Source organism: Balaenoptera musculus, chromosome 2 (genome assembly GCF_009873245.2).
Source record: "Balaenoptera musculus isolate JJ_BM4_2016_0621 chromosome 2, mBalMus1.pri.v3, whole genome shotgun sequence".
Classification (NCBI taxonomy): Eukaryota; Metazoa; Chordata; class Mammalia; order Artiodactyla; family Balaenopteridae; genus Balaenoptera; species Balaenoptera musculus.
Window position 1 is genome coordinate 108,671,942 of NC_045786.1, and position 25,087 is coordinate 108,697,028.

At 41.1% G+C, this 25,087-nt stretch overlaps 1 protein-coding gene across 3 annotated transcripts in view; it reads left to right on the forward strand.

Annotated features, from left to right (window-relative positions):
• Nucleotides 1-25,087, forward strand: part of AP4S1 (adaptor related protein complex 4 subunit sigma 1) — an 84,657-nt gene that overhangs the window by 29,806 nt on the left and 29,764 nt on the right. For 2 of the 3 annotated variants that reach the window (XM_036842443.1, XM_036842444.1), the window contains 5 exons: nt 3,185-3,392; nt 6,002-6,088; nt 8,136-8,204; nt 13,684-13,695; nt 23,020-23,609. In XM_036842443.1, the coding sequence (XP_036698338.1) occupies nt 3,255-3,392; nt 6,002-6,088; nt 8,136-8,204; nt 13,684-13,695; nt 23,020-23,148 (435 nt within the window). In that variant the 5' untranslated portion in view covers nt 3,185-3,254 and the 3' untranslated portion in view covers nt 23,149-23,609. Of the gene's footprint in view, nt 1-3,184; nt 3,393-6,001; nt 6,089-8,135; nt 8,205-13,683; nt 13,766-23,019; nt 23,610-25,087 lie in introns of those variants that run through there. The other variant, XR_005018675.1, reaches the window with a different exon arrangement.

Here is a 25,087-nt window from a genome sequence, read left to right on the forward strand (position 1 = left end):
ATTCATGACTTCACTCTGCATCTCAGATTACCAGTTTTCCCATCTACAAAATGAAGGGAGTGCACATCAGAGATGACAGATACAAGGTGCATATGTTGCCACACCCTGCTTCCTAACCCACAGCTGACATTACTAATTATTCATGACATCGTCTTGCTCTGAACCTGAAAACAGCTTTGGAATCCTTCCCAACACAGTGCTCAATGCGGTTAGTACAGTTAATCAAAGTTGGCACCCAAGTTGAAATCTATTTGTCATCTTTGGGTATGACAACCTATAAAGATTCTTCCAGTTCTAACTCCCAGAAATACACCATCAGAAGTATGAAAACTGTGCCCAGTTCAATACTTACTTCAGTCTTTCCAGTCTGTCTTTTCTCTAAGCATTAAGTTTACATCATGTAGGGCGCTGGGACGCTGATCTGTTTATATTCTACTGTGAAATCTACCAACCTCCCTAGTCTTGGCCTTTACACATCCTAGCACCCTTTGTGTAATGTCTTCCCCAGTAAAGTTTCTTTTTTCTTCTTCCTTGATTTTTCACACACATTCACACAAGTTCTTGGGTGTGGAATCTCCTACCTTCTTGGCAATCAAGACATCTTTCCCAGCCCGTGTGTTGTTGAATGCAAAGAGTATATTAACAGAGGAAGTTCATATCTGCTCCCTGACCACTCCCAGCACTTGTCTAAGCATATTCCTTCTTATTGCCCTGCCTCAGTTTCATAATTATTTGATCTCCCTCCTCCCTGATAATTAGTAACCAGGATAGGTGCTTATGTCATTCATCTTCAGTTCTCCAACATGTACCTGGTTTTCTCATGATTAGAGTGGGATTATGGGTTTGGGGAAGAATACCACAGAGGTGAAGTACTCTTCTCATCATGTCATATGGTGGTGGGGGTGGAACATGACATCGTTGATGATTTAGCCTTCATCACTTGGTTAAGGTGGTGTGTGCCAGGTTTTCTACTATAAAGTTACTATTCATTCATCTTCAGTTCTCCAACATGTACCTGTCTCTGAGTCTCCACATTGTATATTTTGGTGTTGTATATTTTATAATAGAAATACTTCACAGTTTTGCTTGTCCGCTTTATTACCACTGTGTATCCTACAGTTGTAAATCGTGTAATTGTTTATGAGCATGCAAAAAAAAATACTGTATTCAAGTCTTTAGATGCCTTCAGCTACTATTTTCAAGACTTGTGTCCTAATGAGTATCAGTTCAGCATGTCCTTGTTTGTCATCCTTGCTCTTGAAGTCAGTGGGAAGGAATGCTGTGCTTGTAAGGTGGAAACCAATTTGATCCCTTGGTGTAGCATCTCAGTGGGATCATTCTACATCTCATTTTACCACTTAATGCAACCAGGGCATTTAAAGGCAAGGGTTTGGCCATGAGTACCTTTGAGACAATATTTTTTTCTTTTACCTGGCAGTTGGAATCCAAGGTATAGGATTGTCATTTCTAACTTTCATAAAGATGGTTTTAAAATAACTTTGCTGAAAGGGAATAAAAGAAAGGATGGTAATCTTAATTTATTAGTCATCTGCCATCGTTTTTACTGGCAGTAATTTGTAAGGAGGATAAAAGCAGGACTTAACACCAAGTGATTAAATAACACGGAGTATGTTGCAATGCCACCTACAGTAGTGAGTTTATCTTCCTGGAAAAGGGAGTGAATGACCACAGGCCTCCCCCTGTGGCACAGCTGTCAAATCCCCGGCTGAGCTGGTCTAGATGACATCCTGTTCTGCACACCGAATGAACACAGCAGCCCCAGGCTTTGCCAGACTGGATCTGCCTCTAACCAGCTCTTAATGTTTGGAATTGTTATGAGATAACCGCCTGTCTGATAGGGTTTAGGAAATAAAGAGATGAGCTAGGAAGGCAAAAAATAATATAAAAATATTATCTCATCATCTGTTGCAACTATTCTGTAAAATTATTACAAGTTTTAAAATTTCGCTTAAGAACTATTGTTAACCTTGGTCTTTTGCACTGATTTTCAAAGATACTACAAAATGTGAATATGATATTGTAAGATTGGCCAATGAGACAGCTCTGATGCTCATGATGAAAGAACTGGCCATTGGTCAATATTGTGCGCTTTTGCATTGATTATTTCAAAAACTATATTAAGTGTAAGAATAACAAACATGGGATTCAATACAGCTGAGTTTCAAATAAACCCACAAGCATGAATGAGGAGGAGTAGGGGTGTCATGGATCTGTGCATGCACTTGGCCTCTGAGCTGCATGTCACCCCTGACACACAGTAATCCAGGTACGCTGGGTGCCTTAACATCCGTACAATTCAGTTTTCTTGTCCTTAAAATGGGGATAACAGAAGTCCCTGCCGCAGAAAATTGTGAGAACTAAATAATGTATGTAAATTGCTCAGTACAGAACCTTATAGGACTTGTTACAGGGCCTTGTTCGAGGACTTTGACAAATAGTTGAAGTTACTACTGCTTTCAACACTAAGGAAAGAAGAGCTTCACTACACATCCTGTCTCCATTGTCCATAGAATAAATTTCATATTCCTTAGCATAACTTCTAAAGCCAATTTTATCTTATGTGAGCAGCTCAATTTCCTATGACCATTCTTCTTGCCCCCTGACCTGCAACCAAAGTGAACTTCCCAGAGCTTTCATACCCCTATTTTCTGTGCCTCGGAGACTTTCCCTCTGGGTCATTCTTCAAGATCTTGCTTAAATGCCCCTTGTCTGGGAAGCCATTCCCAGCTTTCCCGTGATGCTCCTTGTCCCTCCTTTTGTGCACCACAGAAGTATACCCGTCCCAGTTATAACTCATCACCTTGTACTGCTGTTATTTGTTTACCTATCCAGTACCTTTGCTAGGTGTCATGATCTGAAGATCAGAAATCATTACTTCTTCATCCATATTCTCCTTCTGGTGCTTGACACATAGTTGGCGCCCAACAAGATTGATGAAACAATTGAATGAATATGAGTAGAACTACTGTGGATACTCAAAAATGTTTTGGAGGATAACTAAAGAAAATTTATCTTTAGTTATTTATTAAAGTCTCATTTAGTTCATAGGAGTGAAGACCAATGTTATCAGAAGACGTTTTACTTCTGGTTCATCTATGGAACACATTTAATATGATTCTTGAGAAATTTGATCTTGCCTTTCTGTTGTTCTTTTATTCTTCAGGTTCTGGTTACAGCTACCCCTCGCCATAACTTTTGAACTATATTTGGAAAAATACTGGCCAGGAAAAAAAATGATAAAATTTTTCCTCATGGTGAATAAACAAGGGCAGACCCGACTTTCTAAGTACTATGAACATGTGGAGATTAATAAGCGTACGCTTCTGGAAACAGAAGTCATAAAGAGCTGTCTCTCTCGATCCAGTGAACAAGTAAGTTTCTGATTCTCTCTTTGATCTCTGCATTCAACTCAGCAGTGGCAGATTTATTATTACTGAGTCTCAGGGGCCATCGTTTTCTTTGAACTACATTCTTTCAATAGCTATTAGGGAAAATTAACAAATGAAGTGAAATGAAGACTGCCGCATAGCTCTCTTTACATCCCCTTAAGGAAAATAAAAGCAAAGAAAATCAGGAAAAGTCTTGGGTTCATATTTAGGTCAGCATATTTGTCTTATTGCACTATGGAAGTGGCAGCTCAAATTTAAGCCTGCTAATAGACATACCTTTTTTTTTTGTTCATATGAATTCAGCCCTTGGAACTCTTAGGAGTGCCTGTAGCAGCTGGCTTTCTTTAAGCCAAAAGATGAAGGTCAGATGACCAGTATAGAGGGGAACAGTCAAGACCCACTTTGTGCCGGAGGATAATAACATGATTCTCATGTGGAGTGCAGTTTTTTTCTGCTTATCATTTTTATAAATTTACCACCAACATAATACTGGAACAAGTAATTTAAAAACAAAACAAACTTGATTTGAAGTTGTCTTATTTTATTATATAGATGGGAGAAATGGAAGTTAAAAAATTCATATGAAACAACAAATCTATCCATTCTGCCAAAATTGAGGTTAAATTAAATCGTTAAAATAATAGTAAACAGGAATTGTAAAAACTGAGTCTACTTTTACAAAGGACTTTAATTGGAGAATTACTTAGTCTAGGCCCTAAACTTGGAATCCTTTGGAAATCACTGAGCAAACTAATGCAAATTCAGAAAGCTTATTTAAATCACCCATTAATTTTGCTAGTTCTCTTTTTCAGTGCATATGTAGAAAGGCTGCTTGTGGGAACCACTGGTAAGTCAAAATATTAAGCTACATCAGTGCTCACAAGTTACGCATTAGAACGGTGTTTCCCTTGGCTTCTAAATTGATTTTCCAGTCAGAACATCTCAGAGTCCTCTTCGAATGACTACTTTGGCCTGCCGTGGCACACACTGCGTTATGTAGTTGTCAAAAGAAAACAAAAACTATTAAAGGACTGTGTTAATAGCCACATACTTTAAGTAAAGGTAAACAAACTGCAGAAGTATTTCTGTTTGAATCTTTCTACAGAATGCAGGCACTCCACAATTTCATAGTTTTCACTGATAGGTTACCCTCTGAAATATATGCTTTAAAATGAACATACCATTAGATATTTTTGAAGCATTCTAAATTATCTTAGATTTTAAAGGGAACCCACTGGGCTTTTAGCACAATCAGGTACCAAAGTAACACAGTCTCAGCTTCATTTTTATTTTATCCACAAAGGTGCTTGGATACTTTTTTTTTGAATGTCAGAAACTCCTGAGAGGCTTTGAAAAATGTTCCTCAGTTCTTTCAAATAGATTGTGTTTCCTTGAAAGATCTGACTGAACAGAAATAATACTGGCTCTACAGTGAACCAAAAGCTGCAGAATGGTCCTGGACTTAATACTTTTATCCTAATGTCAAATAAAAGCCTCAAACGCCTCCATTATACAGATCGTTGAATGGCTTTCCCGTGGAAGAAACGCCATAATCAAAACTTGCAGCTTCGGAAATTCCTTGGCGGTCCAGTGGTTAGGACTCTGCACTTTCACTGCCAGGGATGCGGGTTCGATCCCTGGTTAGGGAGCTAAGATCCCACAAGCTGTGCAGCATGGCCAAGAAAAACCAAACCAAACCAAACCAAAACAAAAAAACTTGCAGCTTCATTCCCAGGTACATCTGAGCACCATAGAGCAACATATCCCATTGCAAAAAGTCATACCGTTCTTGCTCAATCCCATTTGGTCAAGCGCACCCAAAAATCCAAAGGAAGGTCAACACTGTACCTTCAGCCTGCTACCCAATTCCTCTCCACCCAGTGCCTTCCTCTCCCCCTTTGTACAATGGCTTTAGGAGAGAGATGAACGGGAAGGGAGTTGTTTCCTCACTAGTCAGTAGTGGTAAGCTAGTTATTAATTCCTATAAAGCAATATTTACAATGGGAGATTTTTGTCTAGTATCTGCCACACAAAAGCCATCTTTAAATAATTTATAAAAAGAGCCTACATTGATTCTTTTCAAAAAGAAATCAAGATTTTTTCTTTTTTGCATGTGTGTATGCTCTGTAATATTTGGCTCTTGAATGACTATCAGATGGTACAAACGGAATCTCTAATTGCTTCCAAAAGAGCCCAGGGGAGATGGAAAGAAGAACATCTTCTTTATCATGTTGGCTTATTTTCACTTTTGGACGCAGTCTAAAATGCTGATTATTTACTGGCCTTTTCTTTGCTGGCTGAGTTCCACACAGAGCCAAGCAAAGGAATGAGAAGGAGTACAGGTGGGAACCCATGTGAACACTCAGACATTTGTCCAAGACCACTTCTCCACCTCCCACTAGAGATGCTTCCAAGCATTCCCCTGAGTACTGTGAGGAGGCGGCCAGCAAAGACTGTGTAACATCTTAACGCTGAGTATTTCTAGGAATGTGTTGACAGGTACTCAAATCAGAACCTAGAAATTATGCATGCCATGTTGAAGAAATCCCTGTCAGCCACAGGAATTGATGTCTTAATTGTGTTTTCTCTAGTGCTCTTTCATTGAATATAAGGATTTTAAGCTGATATATCGGCAGTATGCAGCTCTCTTCATTGTGGTCGGAGTTAATGACACTGAGGTAAGATAACAGAAGAGCTTATGGAAAACACAAGAAAATTATGGATAACAGTCTGATTTTTTTTTTAATTTTTTTTTTTATTTTATTTTATTTTTTTTAAAATTTTATTTATTTATTTATTTATTTATTTATGGCTGTGTTGGGTCCTCGTTTCTGTGCGAGGGCTTTCTCTAGTTGTGGCAAGCGGGGGCCACTCTTCATCACCGTGCGCGGGCCTCTCACTATCGCGGCCTCTCTTGTTGCGGGGCACAGGCTCCAGACGCGCAGGCTCAGTAATTGTGGCTCACGGGCCTAGCCGCTCCGCGGCATGTGGGATCCTCCCAGACCAGGGCTCGAACCCGTGTTCCCTGCACTAGCAGGCAGACTCTCAACCACTGCGCCACCAGGGAAGCCCTAACAGTCTGATTTTTTAAAAACATAAATTTATTTATTTATTTTTGGCTGCGTTGGGTCTTCACTGACACGTGCTGGCTTTTCTCTAGTTGCAGTGAGCGGGGGCTACTCTTTGTTGTGGTGCGTGGGCTTCTCATTGCAGTGGCTTCTCTTGTTGTGGAGCAGGGGCTCTAGGCACGCGGGCTTCAGTAGTTGTGGCACGTGGGCTTCAGTAGTTGTGGCACGTGGGCTCAGTAGTTGTGGCTCGCAGGCCCTAGAGCGCAGGCTCAGTAGTTATGGCTCACGGACTTAGTTGCTCCGTGGCATGTGGGATCTTCCCAGACCAGAGCTCAAACCTGTGTCCCCTGCATCGGCAGGCGGATTCTCAACCACTACGCCACCAGGGAAGCCCAGCAGTCTGATTTTTATTTCTCCTTAAATTGACATTTTCTTCCCCACTTACCTCCATAACAATTATCTTGACTCTTGAAGGATATTGGTTTTTATCAAGGCTGGGGAAACTGTGTGGAAGAGATAAACCTAGGATTTTTTTTGGATTAGATGAGCAATTTGTGGAGAAGCACAAAACCACAGAATGCCTTCCTCGACCCTAAGCAATACCAGTTTCCTGCCCTCATTCTGTGTGGCACAGTGGGGCAGCTTAGACAAGGGTAGAGGCCAAACAACTGTGGCATTAAACATAGGCTGACATTTCAGAAGGCAGAGCAAACTGTAAATATGATTGTGTCATAATTACATCTCATCAGATATAGTTCACCTTTTCAGAAATGGTCAGTCCCAGATCAATAGCACCTTTGGCCATGGAATCCCTGAAAGGGTATTTAAGATGTAAAATACTCTGAAATCTCAGTTGATTGTTTTTTTATCCATGAACCAAACTTTGAGATGGTTTCCCCATCTTCACAGTTGGAAAAGTGATGACATGAAGACCCTGGGGGAAAAAAAACAAAAAAAAAAACCCTGGCTTTAGCCAGTTGGTGATGAAGTCAGGGAGTAGACCTCAAAACTCTATAATCACCAGACACAGTCTGGTTTCAATTCAGCTAGATTCATCATGGACTTTTCAGAAAATCTTAGAGGTTAAGGTTTTCTACATTTCCCCTATTGATAAGCTTCTTTTAAACAAATAAGTCCTAGAACTACTCTGAATATTTGTCAATAGAAAGCTGCTTTGCTCACATTATCTGTTTACCAATTGCTCTAAAACCTGGTTGCTGACTGGGCAGCTCCATGTCTGATTTCCCCAGTAGGTCATATTAAAACTAACTGCACCTGGGAATTCCCTGGTGGTGCAGTAGTTAAGAATCCACTTGCCAATGCAGGGGACACGGGTTCGAGCCCTGGTCCGGGAAGATCCCACATGCCGCAGAGCAACTAAGCCCGAGTGCCACAACTACTGAGCCTGTGCTTTAGAGCCTATGAGCCACAACTACTGAGCCCGCATGCTACAACTACTGAAGCCCATGCACCTAGAGCCTGTGCTCCGCAACAAGAGAAGCCACCGCAATAAGAAGCCCGTGCACCGCAATGAAGAGTAGCCCCCGTTCGCCGCAACTAGAGAAAGCCTGCGCACAGCAACAAAGACCCAACACAGCCAAAAAATAAATAAATAAATAAAAATAAAACTAACTGCACCCTTCCTTTTTTATTTCAGAATGAGATGGCAATTTATGAATTCATCCATAACTTCGTGGAAGTTTTAGACGACTACTTCAGCCGAGTGGTAAGTCTAATGACTAAAAAATGGTTTTCGTCCTTGGCTCAATTTCCCAGAAATGGGTCTATGTCAAAAATATGTGTTAATATAGAGCTTTAATGTGTAAAAGTTAAAAATCAAATGATGCCAAATTTTCGTTACCTTTCCTTCTGGCTCATCCAGAGTGTTAGAAACCTACGTGTGTCTTAGATCTTTATAAAGAACCAGTTCTATAAGACTAAGAACCTCTTGTGTCTTTCTCTCAATTAAGATATTTTGCTATCGAACTTCCTCTCTCTTTTCTTCTTTCTTCTGCTTCCCCTCCTAGGACACCAGGACCCTTTTAGTTTAAGAATTATTTCCATCCAAACCCTTGTTTTGAGGATCAAAACCAAGTCCCCTTAAGGAATACATGAGTTCCTTTCCAGCAGTCCTTTATTTTAACACTTGTATTGAAATGTAATTTAATAACATACAGTTCACCCATTTAAAGTGTATAGTTTTTAGTATGTACCCAGAGTTGTGTAACCATCACCACAATCAAGTTTAAAATATTTCATCACCCCAGAAAGAAACACCATACCATTTAGCATTTCTCTCCCAATTATCCCCTCCACCTGCTCCAAGCCCTAGGTAATCTTCAGTCTACTTTCTGTCTCTATAAGTTTGCCTGTTGTAGACATTTTATATAAATAGAATTATATAAAGTACAATAAAATATGGTCTTTTGTGACTGGTTTTTTTTATTTAGCATAATGTTTTCAACGTTATGCTGATCACGTTGTAACATGTATCAGTACTTCTTTTTTTTATATAAATTTATTTATTTATTTATTTATGGCTGCATTCGGTCTTTGTTGCCTTGCACGGTCTTTCTCTAGTTGTGGCGAGCGGGGGCTACTCTTCGTTGTGGTGTCCAGACTTCTCATTGCGGTGGCTTCTCTTGTTGCAGAGCACGGGCTCTAGGTGCACGGGCTTCAGTAGTTGTGGCGTGTGGGCTCAGTAGTTGTGGCTCACGGGCTTAGTTGCTCCATGACATGTGGGATCTTGCCAGACCAGGGCTCGAACCCGCGTCCCCTGCATTGGCAGGTGGATTCTTAACCACTGCGCCACCAAGGAAGCCCCAGTGGTTTTCTTTTCACTTTGTTGATGGTGTCCTTTGAAACACAATAGTTTTTAATCTGGATGAAGTTAAATTATTTTTTCTTTTGTTGCTTATGTTTTAGTGTCATGTCTAAAAAGGCTTTGCCTAACCTAAGGTCATAAAGATTTACTCTTAGGTGTTCTTTTTTTTCCCAACTCAGACTTACTGATTCCAATGTTATATTTGTTTTATATATATAATAGTTCTAGCTCCTACATTTAGGTCTTTGATCCATTTTGAGTAATTTTTGTATATGGTTTGAAGTAGGGGTCTAACTTCATTCTTCTGCATGTGAATATCCAATTGTCCTAATGACATTTGTTGAAAAGACTATTCTTTCCCCCCATTGAATTGTCTTGGCATCCTTGTCAAAAATCAATTGACCATAAATGTAAGGGTTTATCTCTGGACTTTCATTCCTGTTCTAATGATTTATATGTTTATCTTTCTGCCAGGACCACTATATCTTGATGACTTTAGCTTTGCAGTTAGTTTGAAATCCAACAGTCTTTCAAAAAAGAATTAGTGAAGATGTTTTACTCTGCTACTATAGGCCTTCCTGAGACTTAGTTAGACATTCTTAAGAAGTAGTAGTGGCACAAGCTGATTTTTCAAAATTGTTTTGTTTGTTTCATTTTGCTCTTAAATAAAAGGATTAGGAAGGAACTGTTTCCAAGCTGCTTCCTCCTGAGGCAGTGAGTGGGATCTGCTACGTAATTAGTAATTCTGAGGGCACTAAAGCCTGCTAAGGACAAAACTCATGTTTTGTTTTGTTTTTATAAATTTATTTATTTATTTATTTTTGGCTGCGTTGTGTCTTCGTTGCTGCGCGCGGGCTTTCTCTAGTTGCGGTGAACGGGGGCTGCTCTTCATTGCAGTGTGTGGGCTTCTCGTTGCGGTGGCTTCTTTTGTTGTGGAGCATGGGCTCTAGGCGTGCGGGCTTCAGTAGGTGTGGCCCGCGGGCTCAGTAGTTGTGGTGCGCGGGCTTAGTTGCTCCGCGGCACGTGGGATCTTCCCGGACCAGGGCTCAGACCCGTGTCCCCCTGCATTGGCAGGCGGATTCTTAACCACTGCGCCAGCAGGGAAGTCCAGAAACTCATGTTAAAAATTATATCTTCAGGGCTTCCCTGGTGGCGCAGTGGTTGAGAATCTGCCTGCCAATGCAGAGAATACGGGTTCGAGCCCTGGTCTGGGAAGATCCCACATGCCGCGGAGCAACTGGGCCCATGAGCCACAATTACTGAGCCTGCGCGTCTGGAGCCTGTGCTCCGCAACAAGAGAGGCCGCGATAGTGAGAGGCCCGCGCACCGCGATGAAGAATGGCCCTCACTTGCCACAACTAGAGAAAGCCCTCACACAGAAACAAAGACCCAACACAGCCATAAAAAAAAAATAAATAAATAAACCCAAAGTTAAAAAAAAAAAATTAAAAAAAAAAAAATTATATCTTCAGCCGAACTCCTAATGCCAGAAGTAAAGTTTGGCAGACTTCTTCTCTACAGGACAATCGACTAGGCTGTTTTCATTGCCTTAGTGCAGTTTGTTCTCAGAGTGTGGTTCCTGGACCAGCAACATAATTATTACCTGGGAACTTGTTAGAAATATAAACTCTTGGCCTACCCCAGACTACTGAATCAGAAACTCTGGGTTGAGGCACAGCAAACTGTGTTTTAACAAGCCTTCCAAGTGATTCTGATGCATGCTTAAGTTTGAGAACCACTGCCTTAATGCATGAGGCTTGCTGTCAGCTATTTCCTAATTCAGCGGTTGGAGCTGGGCAGCTGCCTAGTGGCCTGCGACATGGTAGTGCCTCTAGCTAGGAAAGGATTGGTGCCCTCCAAAGCTGAAAGAGCAAGAGGTCTGGCCATTCCAGAGACTGGCCTTGCAGGGACAGGGTCACTGGGGCTGGTTTTAAAATCCATCTTCTTATTGATTGCTTGGAGAGAGCACTATAGACCAGCACTTTCTGTCCAATAGAACTTTCTGCAGTGATAGAAATGTTCTCTATCTGTGCCATCCAATGTGGTAGGTGCTAAGCCACATGTACCTCTTGAATACTTGAAATGTGATTAGTGTAAATGAGGAATTGAAATTATAATTTTATTTAATATTAATTGATTTAAATCGCCACGTGAGGCAGGTGGTTACCATATGGACAGCATAGCTCTAGTTCCAGCTTATCTCCTGATGACCACTTTCTTAGACAGACTGGTTGCAAGTCAGGGTCTGTGATTCAGAGCTGGCCATGGTTAGTCACTTTAAGGGAACACCTATCAAGAAGAATATGATTTCCCAAAATAGCAATGTTTTAAACCTGGGAGAATAAAGCGTGGGTACAGGCACTATCATTGCTAAGGTTTTTTAAAATTATTATATTCGGTAACTAAGAATAAATAGCAGGTTGCTGAATTTTAGCCCTTATTCTAGGGAGAGAGTCAGTGACCACATAAACCACAGAAGTAAAGATTAGAATTTAATTTAAGCCAGGTGATTATACAGGACTTGGACAGTACTAAGGGATGACCCGGTTTAGGATGACAGTAGCAAAAAGAAGAAAAAGAGGAGAGAAAAGAGAACCCTGGGAAAGAAAGTAGAATCTGTCCCACTCATGGCGAATGCCTTGTCATCTAAGATTTATTTTTAGGTTTGTGAGTTTTAAACAGTCTTTCTGGGGCTATTTTTAATCTTAGAGTTTCCAAGTCTTAAATGTGGAGATCAATCTCATGCTGTCTGGGCTGAAAGGAGCATCTTAACATCACGTTTCAAAACAGAAAGCCAGGGCTTCCCTGGTGGCGCAGTGGTTGAGAATCTGCCTGCTAATGCAGGGGACACGGGTTCGAGCCCTGGTCTGGGAAGATCCCACATGCCGTGGAGCAACTAGGCCCGTGAGCCACAACTACTGAGCCTGCGTGTCTGGAGCCTGTGCTCCGCAACAAGAGAGGCCGCGATAGTGAGAGGCCCGCGCACCGCGATGAAGAGTGGTCCCCGCTTGCCGCAACTGGAGGAAGCCCTCGCACAGAAACGAAGACCCAACACAGCCAAAAATAAATATAATAATAAATAAATAAATAAAAGATTACTATTAAAAAAAAAACAAAACAGAAAGCCAGCCCAGTTAGCTTCAAAAGAGGCAGTTTTGCAAGAGATGAAGGCTGTTGCTGTTGAGGAAGTGGGATCAGAGTTGTCAGTGCTGCACTTGACAAACCTTAAGTCCCTTCAAAGATGAATTTAGCTGTTTCATCTTTTCTCCATCTGTGACTTTTTCAGGACATAAATTTGTTCATTAAAAAAAATTAAAAATACATATGAGCAAAAAGAAAGGGCAGATCATCAGTGAGCATGCCGTTTATTGATACATACTGTTAGGTACATTGCCTTTTAGGCTTTATGTATCTGTCTGTATCTAACTATATCTGTATCTATCTACATATATACAGGGGATAATGCTGTATATACCATTTTATGACTAGCTTTTTTATTTTTTATTTTTATTATTTTTATTTATTTATTTATTTATTTTTGGCTGTGTTGGGTCTTCGTTGCTGTGCACGGGCTTTCTCTAGTTGCGGTGAGCGAGGGCTACTCTTCGTTGCGGTGCGTGGGCTTCTCATTGCGGTGGCTTATCTTGTTGCGGAGCACGGGCTATGGGTGTGTGGGCTTCAGTAGCTGTGGCTCACGGGTTCTAGAGCGCAGGCTCAGTAGTTGTGGCACACCGGCTTAGTTGCTCCGCGGCATGTGGGATCTTCCCGGACCAGGGATCGAACCCGTGTCCCCTGCATTGGCAGGCAGATTCTTATCCACTGCGCCACCAGGGAAGCCCCAGACTAGCTTTTTTATTTAACAGTATGTCGGGACTTATGTACCTATGTCATCATTTGTGGATTTGCTATAATTTATTTAAGTAGTCCCCCCTTGATAGACACTTAGCTTGTTTTCAGCAATTTGCTACTATAAATAACATTACCCTGAATATGCTGTCACACATCATTGTGCCGTTATTTAATTGTTCCCTTAGGGGAGACTTCTAGAAGTAAAACTGATGGATTCAAACTGTGTGCACATTATTACGATTTTGTATATACCTATCAGATTACCTGTGATCTGTAAAGGTTGCATTCGTTTATTCCCTCTACACTCTAAAGGTGAATTGTTCTAACCTATAAAAGTCCTCTAAACTGCAGCCTATTTCTTTTTTTTAAATCACTGTCCCAAACTCAGGGCCTTCCCGCACTCAGGCTTCTCCCTACAGAGCAGCCTCTCCCACCTGCTTTCAGGCTGGCAACCAGAGCAGCCGCTGTCTCTGCTAAGTGCATTGTGTCCCAGTGTCTCCTTCTCATCCTTGCACTCTTTTCTCTTTTCCAGAGTGAATTAGATGTATCCTTTTTCAGTGCTGTGAACCAAGTTTTCCATAGTACTTGGCAAAGAACAGGCTAGTCTTGATCAGGTAAGTGCCATGGAGCAGGAAACCAATTCAGCAGAATCCAGAATTCAGAAGGCTAATCATCAACAGCTCTGACAAGACAGCCAGAGGTACAGGTGCTTTGCAGAAACCGTCCACCGTTTTTCACAAAGACGATTCTTGTATTTTTCAGACAGGGCAATGCTATGGTGGTAGTTAATAATCACTCTTATATATTAATTTAACTTTTGCATATGGAATAGACTTTTGCAGAATTTAAATAACACAGCCAGAAAGTGCTTGGTCCTCCTAGAGAGAATGGATTTCCATAGCTCTAGGTATAAATCTCCAGAAATTCCCCACATGATCAGAAGAAGGCCTTCAGGGATGATAAACTGGAAGGTTAAAGAAATTTCCTGGCTTGTATTCATCTCCTCTTATAGCAGAGGAAGCTCTCCTTTTCTTCTCTTCTCCTTTCTAAATCAAAGTGTCCAAGGGCCCCAAGAACAAGCATGATTTACTTAGAATATTGCAGGCCTGCGGATTTTGGCAGGAGCCCACTGGGCTTTATGTGAGTGCTCTGGAGGCAAGTTGTCTTTTAAGTTAATTTTTACTTCGGAAATCTGCTTACCACTTGAACGCAATAAATAGGTGTCCTTTGAGAAAACATCAGGCTTGAATCTGAAATAGTAACATTAATTATAACAAATATATATTAATTATAACATGTTTGTGTGTGTATACACACACACACATATGTGTGTATATATATAAACATATATGTGTGTGTGTGTATGTATATACACACACACACACACACACACACACACACACACACACATACACACATACACATTAGATACCTATGCCCAGAAACAGTATGTCAGTATATTCTGGGGAAATGGCCATTTACCCTTTACTATTGATAGAAAATGTCATGTTGATAAACTTGATTTGCAGGCTGTATTTGAAGCCTCTTTAAATTAATTGGGGAAATCTGAGTGCCCTCTTGTGGTGAGTGACCTAAATCTGTGGTCCTTTTGACCTAGGAGACCCAAGACCAGACTGTATATTAGGGTGTATTTTTATTCAGCATGTCACATTCCATTTTAACTAAGTCCTTTAAAGCAATTCAAAATAAATCTCTTCCTCCTTGTACAGGGTAATAAGAAAAATGACTTTTGATTTAAGAAGTCATCAGGAAGACAGCAAAAGCTAATAGACACTTTACTGGGACTATAGATACCCAAGTTTTGCTTTCAGTGCTGCTACCAGCTAGCTGTGTGTCTCAGACAAGACACATAACCCCCTCAGCTCAGAATGATAGAATTAAACTAGAAGAGCCTTAACACCCTCTCAGCCTTAATGTTTGATGTTGCCATGACTAGGTAACTGAGCTGAGTTATCTTACACCTAGAACAGGATGGGAAAGTCTTGTAAGTCTAGATATTCAGAGAAGTAAAGTGAATCAGATATAGTAGGATGTGTATTATAGTTGGACTCAGTGTGTTGATGTGTCTTATATATTGACTAGGTGTTTATTAAAAGTAGAGATGGGTTTGTCTTTGTATCCCTCTAGTGTATAGCATAGGTCCATGTAATGAACTCCAGCATTCTTGTTTGAATTTAATTGTCACACCAAAGCACACAAGTTTCATCCTTACCCTTCATTTTACTTAGTTTCATTTTTGCCTTCTCTTCCTCTCTGACCAACTTACATCTTCCTGTTCTTGGGAAATACTTAGGCACATCCACCTGACAGATTAGGAATTTTGCATAATTTAGAGAAGGGAACTAAGTCTCTCCAGACCTGGAAGTGTATGTCTGTGCTCAAGCTGTAAGTTCACGTGGCCCTCCCATGGTCTAAAAGTGCAGCAGGGGGGCAGGGCAGGCAGGGCATGGGGCACCTCTCTTCTACTGAGATTCTGAAAGAGTTTCTGCCCTCAGCCATCTGAAAAGGGTCAAATTACAAACCCAGGACTCTATTCTGCCTCATACATCGTTTTTTTTTTTTTTGGCTGGGCTGCACAGCTTGCAGGATCTTAGTTCCCCGACCAGGGATTGAACCCAGGCCCCGGCAGTGGAAGCTCGGAGTCCTAACCACTGGACCGCCAGGGAATTCCCCACAGTTCTGTTTAACTGTCACGTTGAAGAAGTCCAGGGAAAACTTTACACATCAGTTTCTTAACAGTAAGACAAGGGAGCCTTTTAGAGGTGTGGCCTCACAGACAGACCGCATCACCACCCTGGTAGCATGTAACCAGGAACCTGCCAGAGCAGCTAACGTTGTACCAGGAAAGCTTCCTTAGGCCTTGAAAGGTTGAACCAGCAGCTGACATAATTGCAACTTGGAACCGGTTCTCCCAACACTCAGAGCACGTAACCTTTGTGTTTGCTCAGATTAAGGAAGCCTTCCACGTCCGTCTGCTTGGAACAGACACGATTTAAGGCTCAGTCTTGTTGCAGCAACAGGAAGGTGGGAGTCCAAACCTTATGGAACTCCCAAGAAGCCCTTTACTCGCAGTCTTTCTCCAGAGACTTTACCGCCCTGAAGCCTTTTAAGAAGGGAGCAGTTTTCCAGAGCCTGTAGGGTTAGACATTGGGAAATTAAATGCATTGTTTACATTTTTCCCTAGTATGGGCTTGTTCTACTTCTAAGAAGACTAACGTCACAGAGCAAGGCAGATGGGTTATTAAAAAGAAACGACGTAAGCTCAGGAAATCAGGACAGAAATTCTGGTTTGTCGAAAACCCTTCTACTAAGTGGAAACTCTCTGTTGCAGAGTAGTCTCAAGTGGGGCGGCCTGCACCCCGGGGGCTAAGCACATCAGGACCTAAACCGTTCACGTGCGCTGAAGCAGCTCTGATACCCTCTTCATATTCCACTCCACCCGCAGGGCTGAAATGTTGCCTGAGGACTTCTGTCGGGAAAGTTTGCCCTTCTTCATACTTTGGTAGACTTATTTAAGACTTCAAATTCTACGAATTAAGATCGTTTTTAGGAACCAACTGATGAGCTTCTCAATACGTGCTCAGCTCCAGAGCCCCAGGTTTGCTGAATTCTCCAGACAATTCATAATTCAAAGGAGCAATCTGATCCCCTTCTGCTAAATAGTCAGAGGAGGGCACCCATGAACAGCACTCTGTAGAAGTCCAATTCCTCCCCAGTTCAGTGCACACCTAATGTGTGTGAAGGTACCAAAACCCTTGACACCCCTTTTGGTATTTGGTGGCCTTAAAGAGGCTTAAAGACTTGGTTTATTTTGACTAGAATGGAATGCAGCAGTACTGCCTTCAGACCTGGACAACCAGGGTCCCCTTCCTGGGCCCTGTGCTTTAGAGGACCCTACTCTAGCTCTCCTTCAGCAGCACCCCTCTCCATGGGGTAAAGATGCTTATTACCCAGAGCCGGCAGGGCCCCCCACCCACTCCTTGACCACCCTCCAGCACCTGGGTCCCCAGAATTTAGCGGGTACCTGGTCATGCCAGTGCCTGCTGCCAGGGCCTATGCAGGTCTCTCTACCACCCCAGGACTGGAGGCAGGAATGATAGAGAGGCTTGGATGGTAAGGGGGGTATTCCACATGCATGCATGGGAAGAAAAGCCAGGAACAAGCTGGGGTTCCTATTTATATCTTTGTGCCCCCTCCCCAACAAATATAGGATAACTCTAGAATCCAGAATATTTTCTTCATTCAAAAATATCTTTAAAAAAAATCTTTAGAACACTCATGTTTTTACTTTGTAAGTCCTTAAAATCCAAAAGCTTGAGCAATTAATTCTAGAGCCTAAAAGCTCACATGCGTGATGTGAAACATGCTCTCTTTACTGCAGCTGAGGGTGGGCGAGTAGGAAGGGCCTCCATCCTCTTTGCACTCTCTATGACTCAGCTAGTTATCTACCAGGGTGTGCCCTGGAGGACTAAAAGCACCCAGCCAACAGTAAGAGCACGGCTAAGATTTGCAGTCAGGCCCTGATCAGGCCCCAGGCCCCAGTAGGGGGGCGTCTATCTGTCGTTCCTTCATTACTTTCCTAAAATCCCAAACACCTTTAGAGGACCAGAAACCAGAACAGGGCTTCTCCGAATAGGAGATAATTTCAGCCTGACTTAATGAGAAATCACAAAAGTAACTTGTTCAACTAGGGGCTGTGGAAATACTGGCAAGAAGACCAAAGAAATTCTCTAGGGAAATCATCCAACACTGAAGTGGCAGCTTCTAAAGGAACTGAAATTTTCTCGATGGTCTCTCAGAAAGTTAAAATAATTGTTATTACAAAAGGATTTCTTTTGAGGTATGGTGGAGCATGTGACTACATCAGGAATAGCTTGATCATATCAGAAAGGAGTAAACTAGCTTTCCTCTCCCTGAAGGTTACTTTTAGAGTCATAGGGTTTGACTGCTTTGGAGTTGGAAGAAAACTACACAATCATCAAGTTAAAATCTCACTTTTTAGACAAAGAGGCTGAGGCTCAGAGACTGATACCAGTTCTGTCCCAGAGTAGCTCTATCGATTGATTGTCCCAAACCACAGAGCTACTTTGGCACAGAGCTGGTACTGGTCTCTGGATTTCCAGAGCCTTTGATTCTAGGGCTACAAATGTGATTTAAGATTAAATTTGACACACTTTTTGAAAATTCATAATCGTCTGGAGTAGATTGTAGCAAATTAGTCTCTAAGAAAACATTTATAAAGTGCCTGGCACCATGCTGTCTTGGTGTTTCCTGAATAAGGGAAGAAGTTTTAGAGAAAACCTGGTCTTTGGTTGGAGGAGTCATAAATAATGAAAAATTTTGAAGCGAATACCTGAATGTCTTGATAAGAGCATGCTTTCCAAAAGTGACGTTCATGTCAGAGATTTCTAAACATCTTCTTTTCCTTTTGAAAATATGTCCATTGAAGCAAGAGAAGAGAGCAGGCCCCTGGGCCCAAGGGAATGTGTGCAGCTGGTCCAGTCTTTGGGGAGGGCAGGCACGGAGGGGTAAGGGGGCCACAGCCCGCTCCAGCATGAGAGTTCTAGTCAAGTCATGAGTGATGAGTCTCAGAATTATGAACAGTCTCCAAGGGAGTCAGCCATTCACCTGGGAAAGGGATGTGAAAGTTCCAGGTTAAACAGTTCTGCCTTCCGGGCTATTTTGGCCCTCCCTAGCTTTAGCCATCTCTCTATGTCCTTTAAGTGTGTTTCTGAGTCCTTTAGGTGCCATATTCATCCCCTACTATTCCTCCTATCCCTCCCTACCGGGTCCCTCTGCCTTACCCCCACTCCTTCTGTTCTATGCTTCTGGGTTCTGTTTTACTCAGGAATAGTGGCAGCAAGCTATGAGAAGCAACAGAGAATTTGGGGGAAAAAACAAGAGAAATGATAGGCTCATTGACCCCAGTGCTGACTTTGATATTTGTGTAATTTTACATAAGCCTATATAAACTTAAAAAAAAATTACACTGGGATGTCTTTGTTGCTCTCAGAATATGAATGGATCTTTCAGGAAAACCTACTTAACAACAACAATAAACAAACACTCCTTTTCAGTGACCTAATTAACTAAAGGCCATACTAAGCCTAAAAGTGAACACAGGACTATTACAAGGAGAGTTTATCCAGAACTATGCAGAATCTTCATGATAATCTTCCATACAGTAGCATTTGATTTTCTGTGGGAAGTGTGAGCACATTGGCCCTTTGCAACTTATCTAATTCCATGGGAAATTGAGTTAAAGTATAAAAAAAAGAGAACACGTTTTTTCCCCACCCTACTTAAAGAACTTTCCTTAGCGAGGATCTTTATTTATTTATTTATTTATTTTATTTTGGGCTACGTTGGGTCTTCATTGCTGTGTGCGGGCTTTCTCTAGTTGGGGCGAGCAGGGGCTACTCTTCATTGCAGAGCACGGGTTCTAGGCACGTGGGCTTCAGTAGTTGTGGCTCTTGGGCTCTAGAGTACAGGCTCAGTAGTTGTGGCGCACGGGCTTAGATGCTCCGTGGCGTGTGGGATCTTCCCCGGCCAGGGATTAAATCTGTGTCCCCTGCATTGGCAGGTGGATTCTTAACTACTGCACCACCAGGGAAGTCCTAGCTAGGATCTTAAAAAAAAAAAAAAAAAAAAGAAAATCAAATAAGAAGACAAGGAATCTGAGGCCAAAATCTAGAATTAGAAAGTTTAGTTTCTAGGCTGGGCTCTTCCCTGGAATTGCTTTTGAGGTCCCATTAGAATGTATGCTGCTCAGTTTTCTCTTACTAAAGGAGAACTAGACCACCACAGTGGTGTTAAAATACCATGTTGAAAAAGTGCTTTATGATCCAGAGATCAAAATTCCAATGTATGAACCAGAAACATTTCAATCACTCTAATTAAAATATTGATTTCAAGTGGCACTAATATTACTGGGGTCCTATTCAACTATTCAACTCCAATCCACATGACATAGAAATTCAGAAAGGCTCTAGGTTTCCGGGTTGGGAGAAAGTGGGGCTTTATGAATCTGCTCTTTAAGAGGCTCTTTCTAGTTCCTATCAGCTCCAACCTTAGGGTGCCCATGAAGGTAAACAAGTTTCTTCAAGGATCTTTAAGTCAGTTGAATTCAGTAAAACCTGAAGGTTGGACCCTCTTAAACTAGTCATTCTCAGCTCATCACCTTAATAGACCAACAGCTTGTGCCTTTCTTGCTTCCTCCTATTCCAAATGTCAGGGCTAAAGTGTGTTTGCCTCTGTTTATTGCCACGGGACTTGGCATATAGGGCATTTTTTGGTCCCTGCTCACCTGGCTTGTAACCCAAATGCCATTACTCTTGGCTTTTCCAGTGTGCACAAGTAACTCATAAACCAAATCAAGATGTGAACAACAGCTGGATTCTTATTTTAAAGGAGTCACATGATTCCAAGGGGAAATCAGCTTTCAGGCTTTTGCCTCACATTGGATTTGGTCTGTGGTTTCCCTTTATAGTGCCAGAAAGTTGCATGATTATGAGGGGTTTGAGCCAGATACTCAGGCAGTCACATGCCCACAGTACAGAATGCCCTCACTGAGCAATTCATGTTTCCAGGATGTTGGGAAATTCAGACTTGCTGAAGGACCTTGTCCTTGCATTGTGAGGATGCCAGTGGTTGATATGATTCAGCAGTAAATTCTAATCTGAATTTCAAAACATTGAGCTAGTTGTTCAAGGGGACATCTGAATTGCTGACCATATTCTTGCCAAAGATGGAGCAGTCTTCAGAGCAGCTTGATCCCTGCATTGATTCAAATAGAATAGATTAAAATGAGATCTCCTTCTACCTCAGAATCACCCTGGATGGGTTGACATTTTCAAAGGCAGTAGGCTTTAAACAACAAGGTCCTGTTGTATAGCACAGAGAACTATATTCAATATCCTATGATAAACCATAATGTAAAAGAATATTTTAAAACTGAATGTATATATGTGTGTATAACTGAATCACTTTGCTGTACAGCACTAATTCACACAACATTGTAAATCAACTATACTTAAAACAAAACAAAAAACCTTGACACCAAAAAAAAAAAAAAAGGGCACTAGGCTTTCATTGTCCTTAGTGAATACAACAGGGGGATTCTACAGGGCATTTTTTTCAAGCAGTCACCTGTGCTTCCCAGCTCTGCCTTCCTTTATACCTGGCTGTCATTCCTACCTTGTCCTGGCTTCTAAGTTCTGGCTTCTGGGTCTGGTGAAGAGGATTGAGTCAAGCGCCTAATATTCCAGTCCCAATTTGGCCATGGACAAAGCAATCATCCATCTAATTGGAAGATATTATTAATAGGTATAACAGAGTAAAGCTTTTTTTTTTTCTGGGTCACTTAAGGACAGTTCCCATGGGCTCCTGAAAAAGTTTATTCTGCTGGAGGACTATTTGCACGGAGCTTAATGAGGTATTAACACAGAGCCTAATAGAAACTTAAAAGTCATTCCCAGGATTGTCTCATTCTCTATAGATGTACTTCACTAAACAAACACAATAGACTTGAACATCTGGAATTATTGGGAAGAAAAATCAGGTGGTAACGGCTCATTTTACAAAGATTCACTAATTATGAACTCCCGTAGTGCACTTAATCACTCGCTTGTTGAATGAAGTTTGTCTATTTGAAACAATCCGTCAGCTGTTTCTTGTTTTGTTCTGTTTTTTCTCTAAACGGACCAGGATTGGGCTCTTTAGTGATGGAAACTTAAGATAGTAAAGCATAGAATTTAGAAACGTTCAACCATTATCATCTTCACTCTCAAGAGTTTAATCCTCTCTTCCAGAACAGGTCAGTTCTCTCTTCCAGTTCAATTTCACAAAAGTTAGGTACTCAAATGAAGGGACTCCTGGAGGAAGGACTTGGCTCTTTCTAATTAGCTAGACATCACAGTCTAACAGTGTTTTCTTCTTCTCCCATGCCCTGTACTAACTTTCCAATAAGAACATCAGTAAGCTAAAGGGGCTCCATCATTCTCAAATGAGTATTTTTAGAATGCTCCATTTATAAGAGGTACTCTCTTGAAAATCGGAATATTTATCTCCTTGGGAATTAAGTCAGCATTGCCTTTTCTTCACTCATTTCTCCTCATGGTTATTTTTTTCTTTAGCCTGCCTGACACAAAAGATGCTCAAGGTGCAGCATTGTAAAGGCATTTGTTTGGGTGGAGGTTTGAGGGCGGAGGGAGGATGTATACTCAGCAGCCTCAGGCCTCTCCTGAGAAGTCTGGAAGCAGAGCAGTTAAGCCCAAACTTTCGGTTTAAATTCCAGCTCTGACAATTACTAGCCATGTGACTGTGGGCAATGGCTTTGAGCCTGTTTGTTCCTGTGTAAAATGAGGATCATGTTAGCATGTACATCACCGAGTCGTAGAGAAGACTGAAATAATACATGTAAAACACTCAACACAATGCCTGGAACATAATGAGTATTCAGTAAGTCATGGCTGTTACTGTTGTTACTATTGTCTGGGAAGACATTGTTCTTGAGGTCAGGTCACACTCTTAACAAAATTTCTTTGCTTTGTTCTCCAGCTCTTAGTAGAGATTCCGTCTCCCTCTGGCTAAAAGGTATAGCTGTTCCATTTCTATGTCTATTGTCCAGTTAGCCTAACCAAGGTGAAATTAGGTATATATGTGTACATGAAGGTAATAATTTCTAATATAAATACCAATTTTAAATTTAATTTCAGGAATTCTGTTAAAATAAAAAACAAACCTTCATGCTTAGACTAATTTACACTGGAAAAATTCCAGGCAAAGTCATGTTATTATTTACTGAATGTTAACATTTTTATAACTAATTTCCTTAATATGACCCTAGATAATGTTTAATTTGGATAAAGTACACATCATTTTGGATGAGATGGTGTTAAATGGCTGCATTGTGGAAACGAATCGGGCAAGAATTCTTGCCCCTCTACTAATTCTTGATAAGATGTCAGACAGCTGAAAACAGAAAGGCTCTGCCACACAACATCGACTTATAGGAAATGAGGACACCATGGAATACCTCTCAACATCACTAGCCCAAAAGAATCTGGAAGACCAAACACTACAAAATGGGCTGTCCTTCCAAAGACATTTTAAATAGGTGTTTTCCACAGTTCCTAAACGGAAAACAAAACTGTATTTTAAAACATGATGCACAAAGAAAATTTTTCTCTAAACGGAGAGACAAGTTTTATTTTCTGACCATAAGCATTTTTTTCCTCACTTGTTTGTTTAGATTTTGTGGAGTACTGAGGGAAACTCTTTTGGTTTCTGCTTCCCTTTGCAAAGGGATAAATTCAGGAATAGCATCATGGGGTGGGAAGAAAATGTGGCACCTCTCTATTGGCCAATAAACTTTTAAAATTGACTTGAACACGCACAGCACTTTGAATAATACTGTTTTCTGAATGCTTTTTCCTTAAAAAGTCAAAATGTGTGTACCTAATGAAAATTGCAGAATCAAATATTCTTTGCCAGTTTCTAAAAGCCTGATGTCCATTTTATGGGTACTTGGCAACTACAATGACATCATGTAATTAACTCTATAGAGAACGTTACTACCTAATAATGAATCGCTAAGACAGCCCTTTAGCTATCCTATATGCCGTATTGTAAAGGGTTAGTCTTATTAGTAAACTTATTTGTAAATGAAATTTAGTTCAAAGTTTAAAAGCAGAATGCAAGAGAGTATCTCTGTTCAGGTTGCCCTGAAATGACTCCATCTTCCCCTCCCTTTTATTCCTTCATCCCCTTCTCCTAGAATGTCTTGAAGCAAAGAAAACTGCTAAGTCACTATAGAAGAGCAATGCTCTGATCCTCCCAAACCTTTCTGTATATATGCTTTTGCTTCGTAACAGTAGACGATACAGAACTGTCTTAGGTAAAAGCATGTTCATGTGCACGTTAGGGTAGGAGGGCAAGTACATTGGAGGACACAGAAATATAGTCTTGATACATGAAGATATTGGGCCATCCTATGGAATTCCAAGAGTTCTTTCACCTACAACACTCCATCCTCCAAAAGAGGACGTAAATGGGCATTCTAGGCAGTAATTCATTCAGTACTGTTTGATTTCTCTCCCTCTCTCGTGTATGTGTGCATAAGAGGGATTTTGTTTAAATTCTTTATGTGTTTCTAAAAATTCACTTACATATTTCAAAGTTTGCATCTACCAGGCAACCAGTCAATAATGGACTCCAAAAGCAAACCTTAGCTGTTTTGGACTCATTCAGGAAGGCAGAGGAAAGGCTTCTGACCTGCCAGAACAGTGAATGGTATGCATTAAGTAGCCAAGGTCTGGGGAAAGCCCAGTCTAGATGAAAAGTGCTTTGGAGGTCTTTCTGAGACATAATTAGTTGGGAAACACTGGCCTAGTTGGTAGGCACTTAATCAGTAGCACATTCGGGTAACTGCTGAAACTGGTACACCAGAAGTAACTAGGGAGTGAATAAAATTAATTTTGGGGTCACACCAAAATAGCATTCAAATAACATCTTGGCACAGATTTTAGTACCTTGAGAGAATAACAATTAAAAAAAAAATACTAGGTAGATACCACTGGAAAAAATACTCCAGAGGCTAGTGGATTTGAAGACCCAAGTAGATGTCTCACAATACTTGACTCATACACAAAGTGAACTCTAATGTGACTCTCTGTTGTGTGACAGGCTGTGTCATCATCTCACTTCAGGTTTATTGCTGAACTGTGACTACCAGCTTTAAGTGATTTTCAGACTCATGAAATTTATGTCTCAGACTGGTCAGCTTACCTTGTTCTTGGACTTCTGGTTCTACAGGAAGATTCCTGACATTTCAGAGTTACTCACTGTATAAGACTCATCAACTTTACCTGCTGTAGTAATGTGCTAGACCAGGATTCAGCAAACCTTTTCTGCAA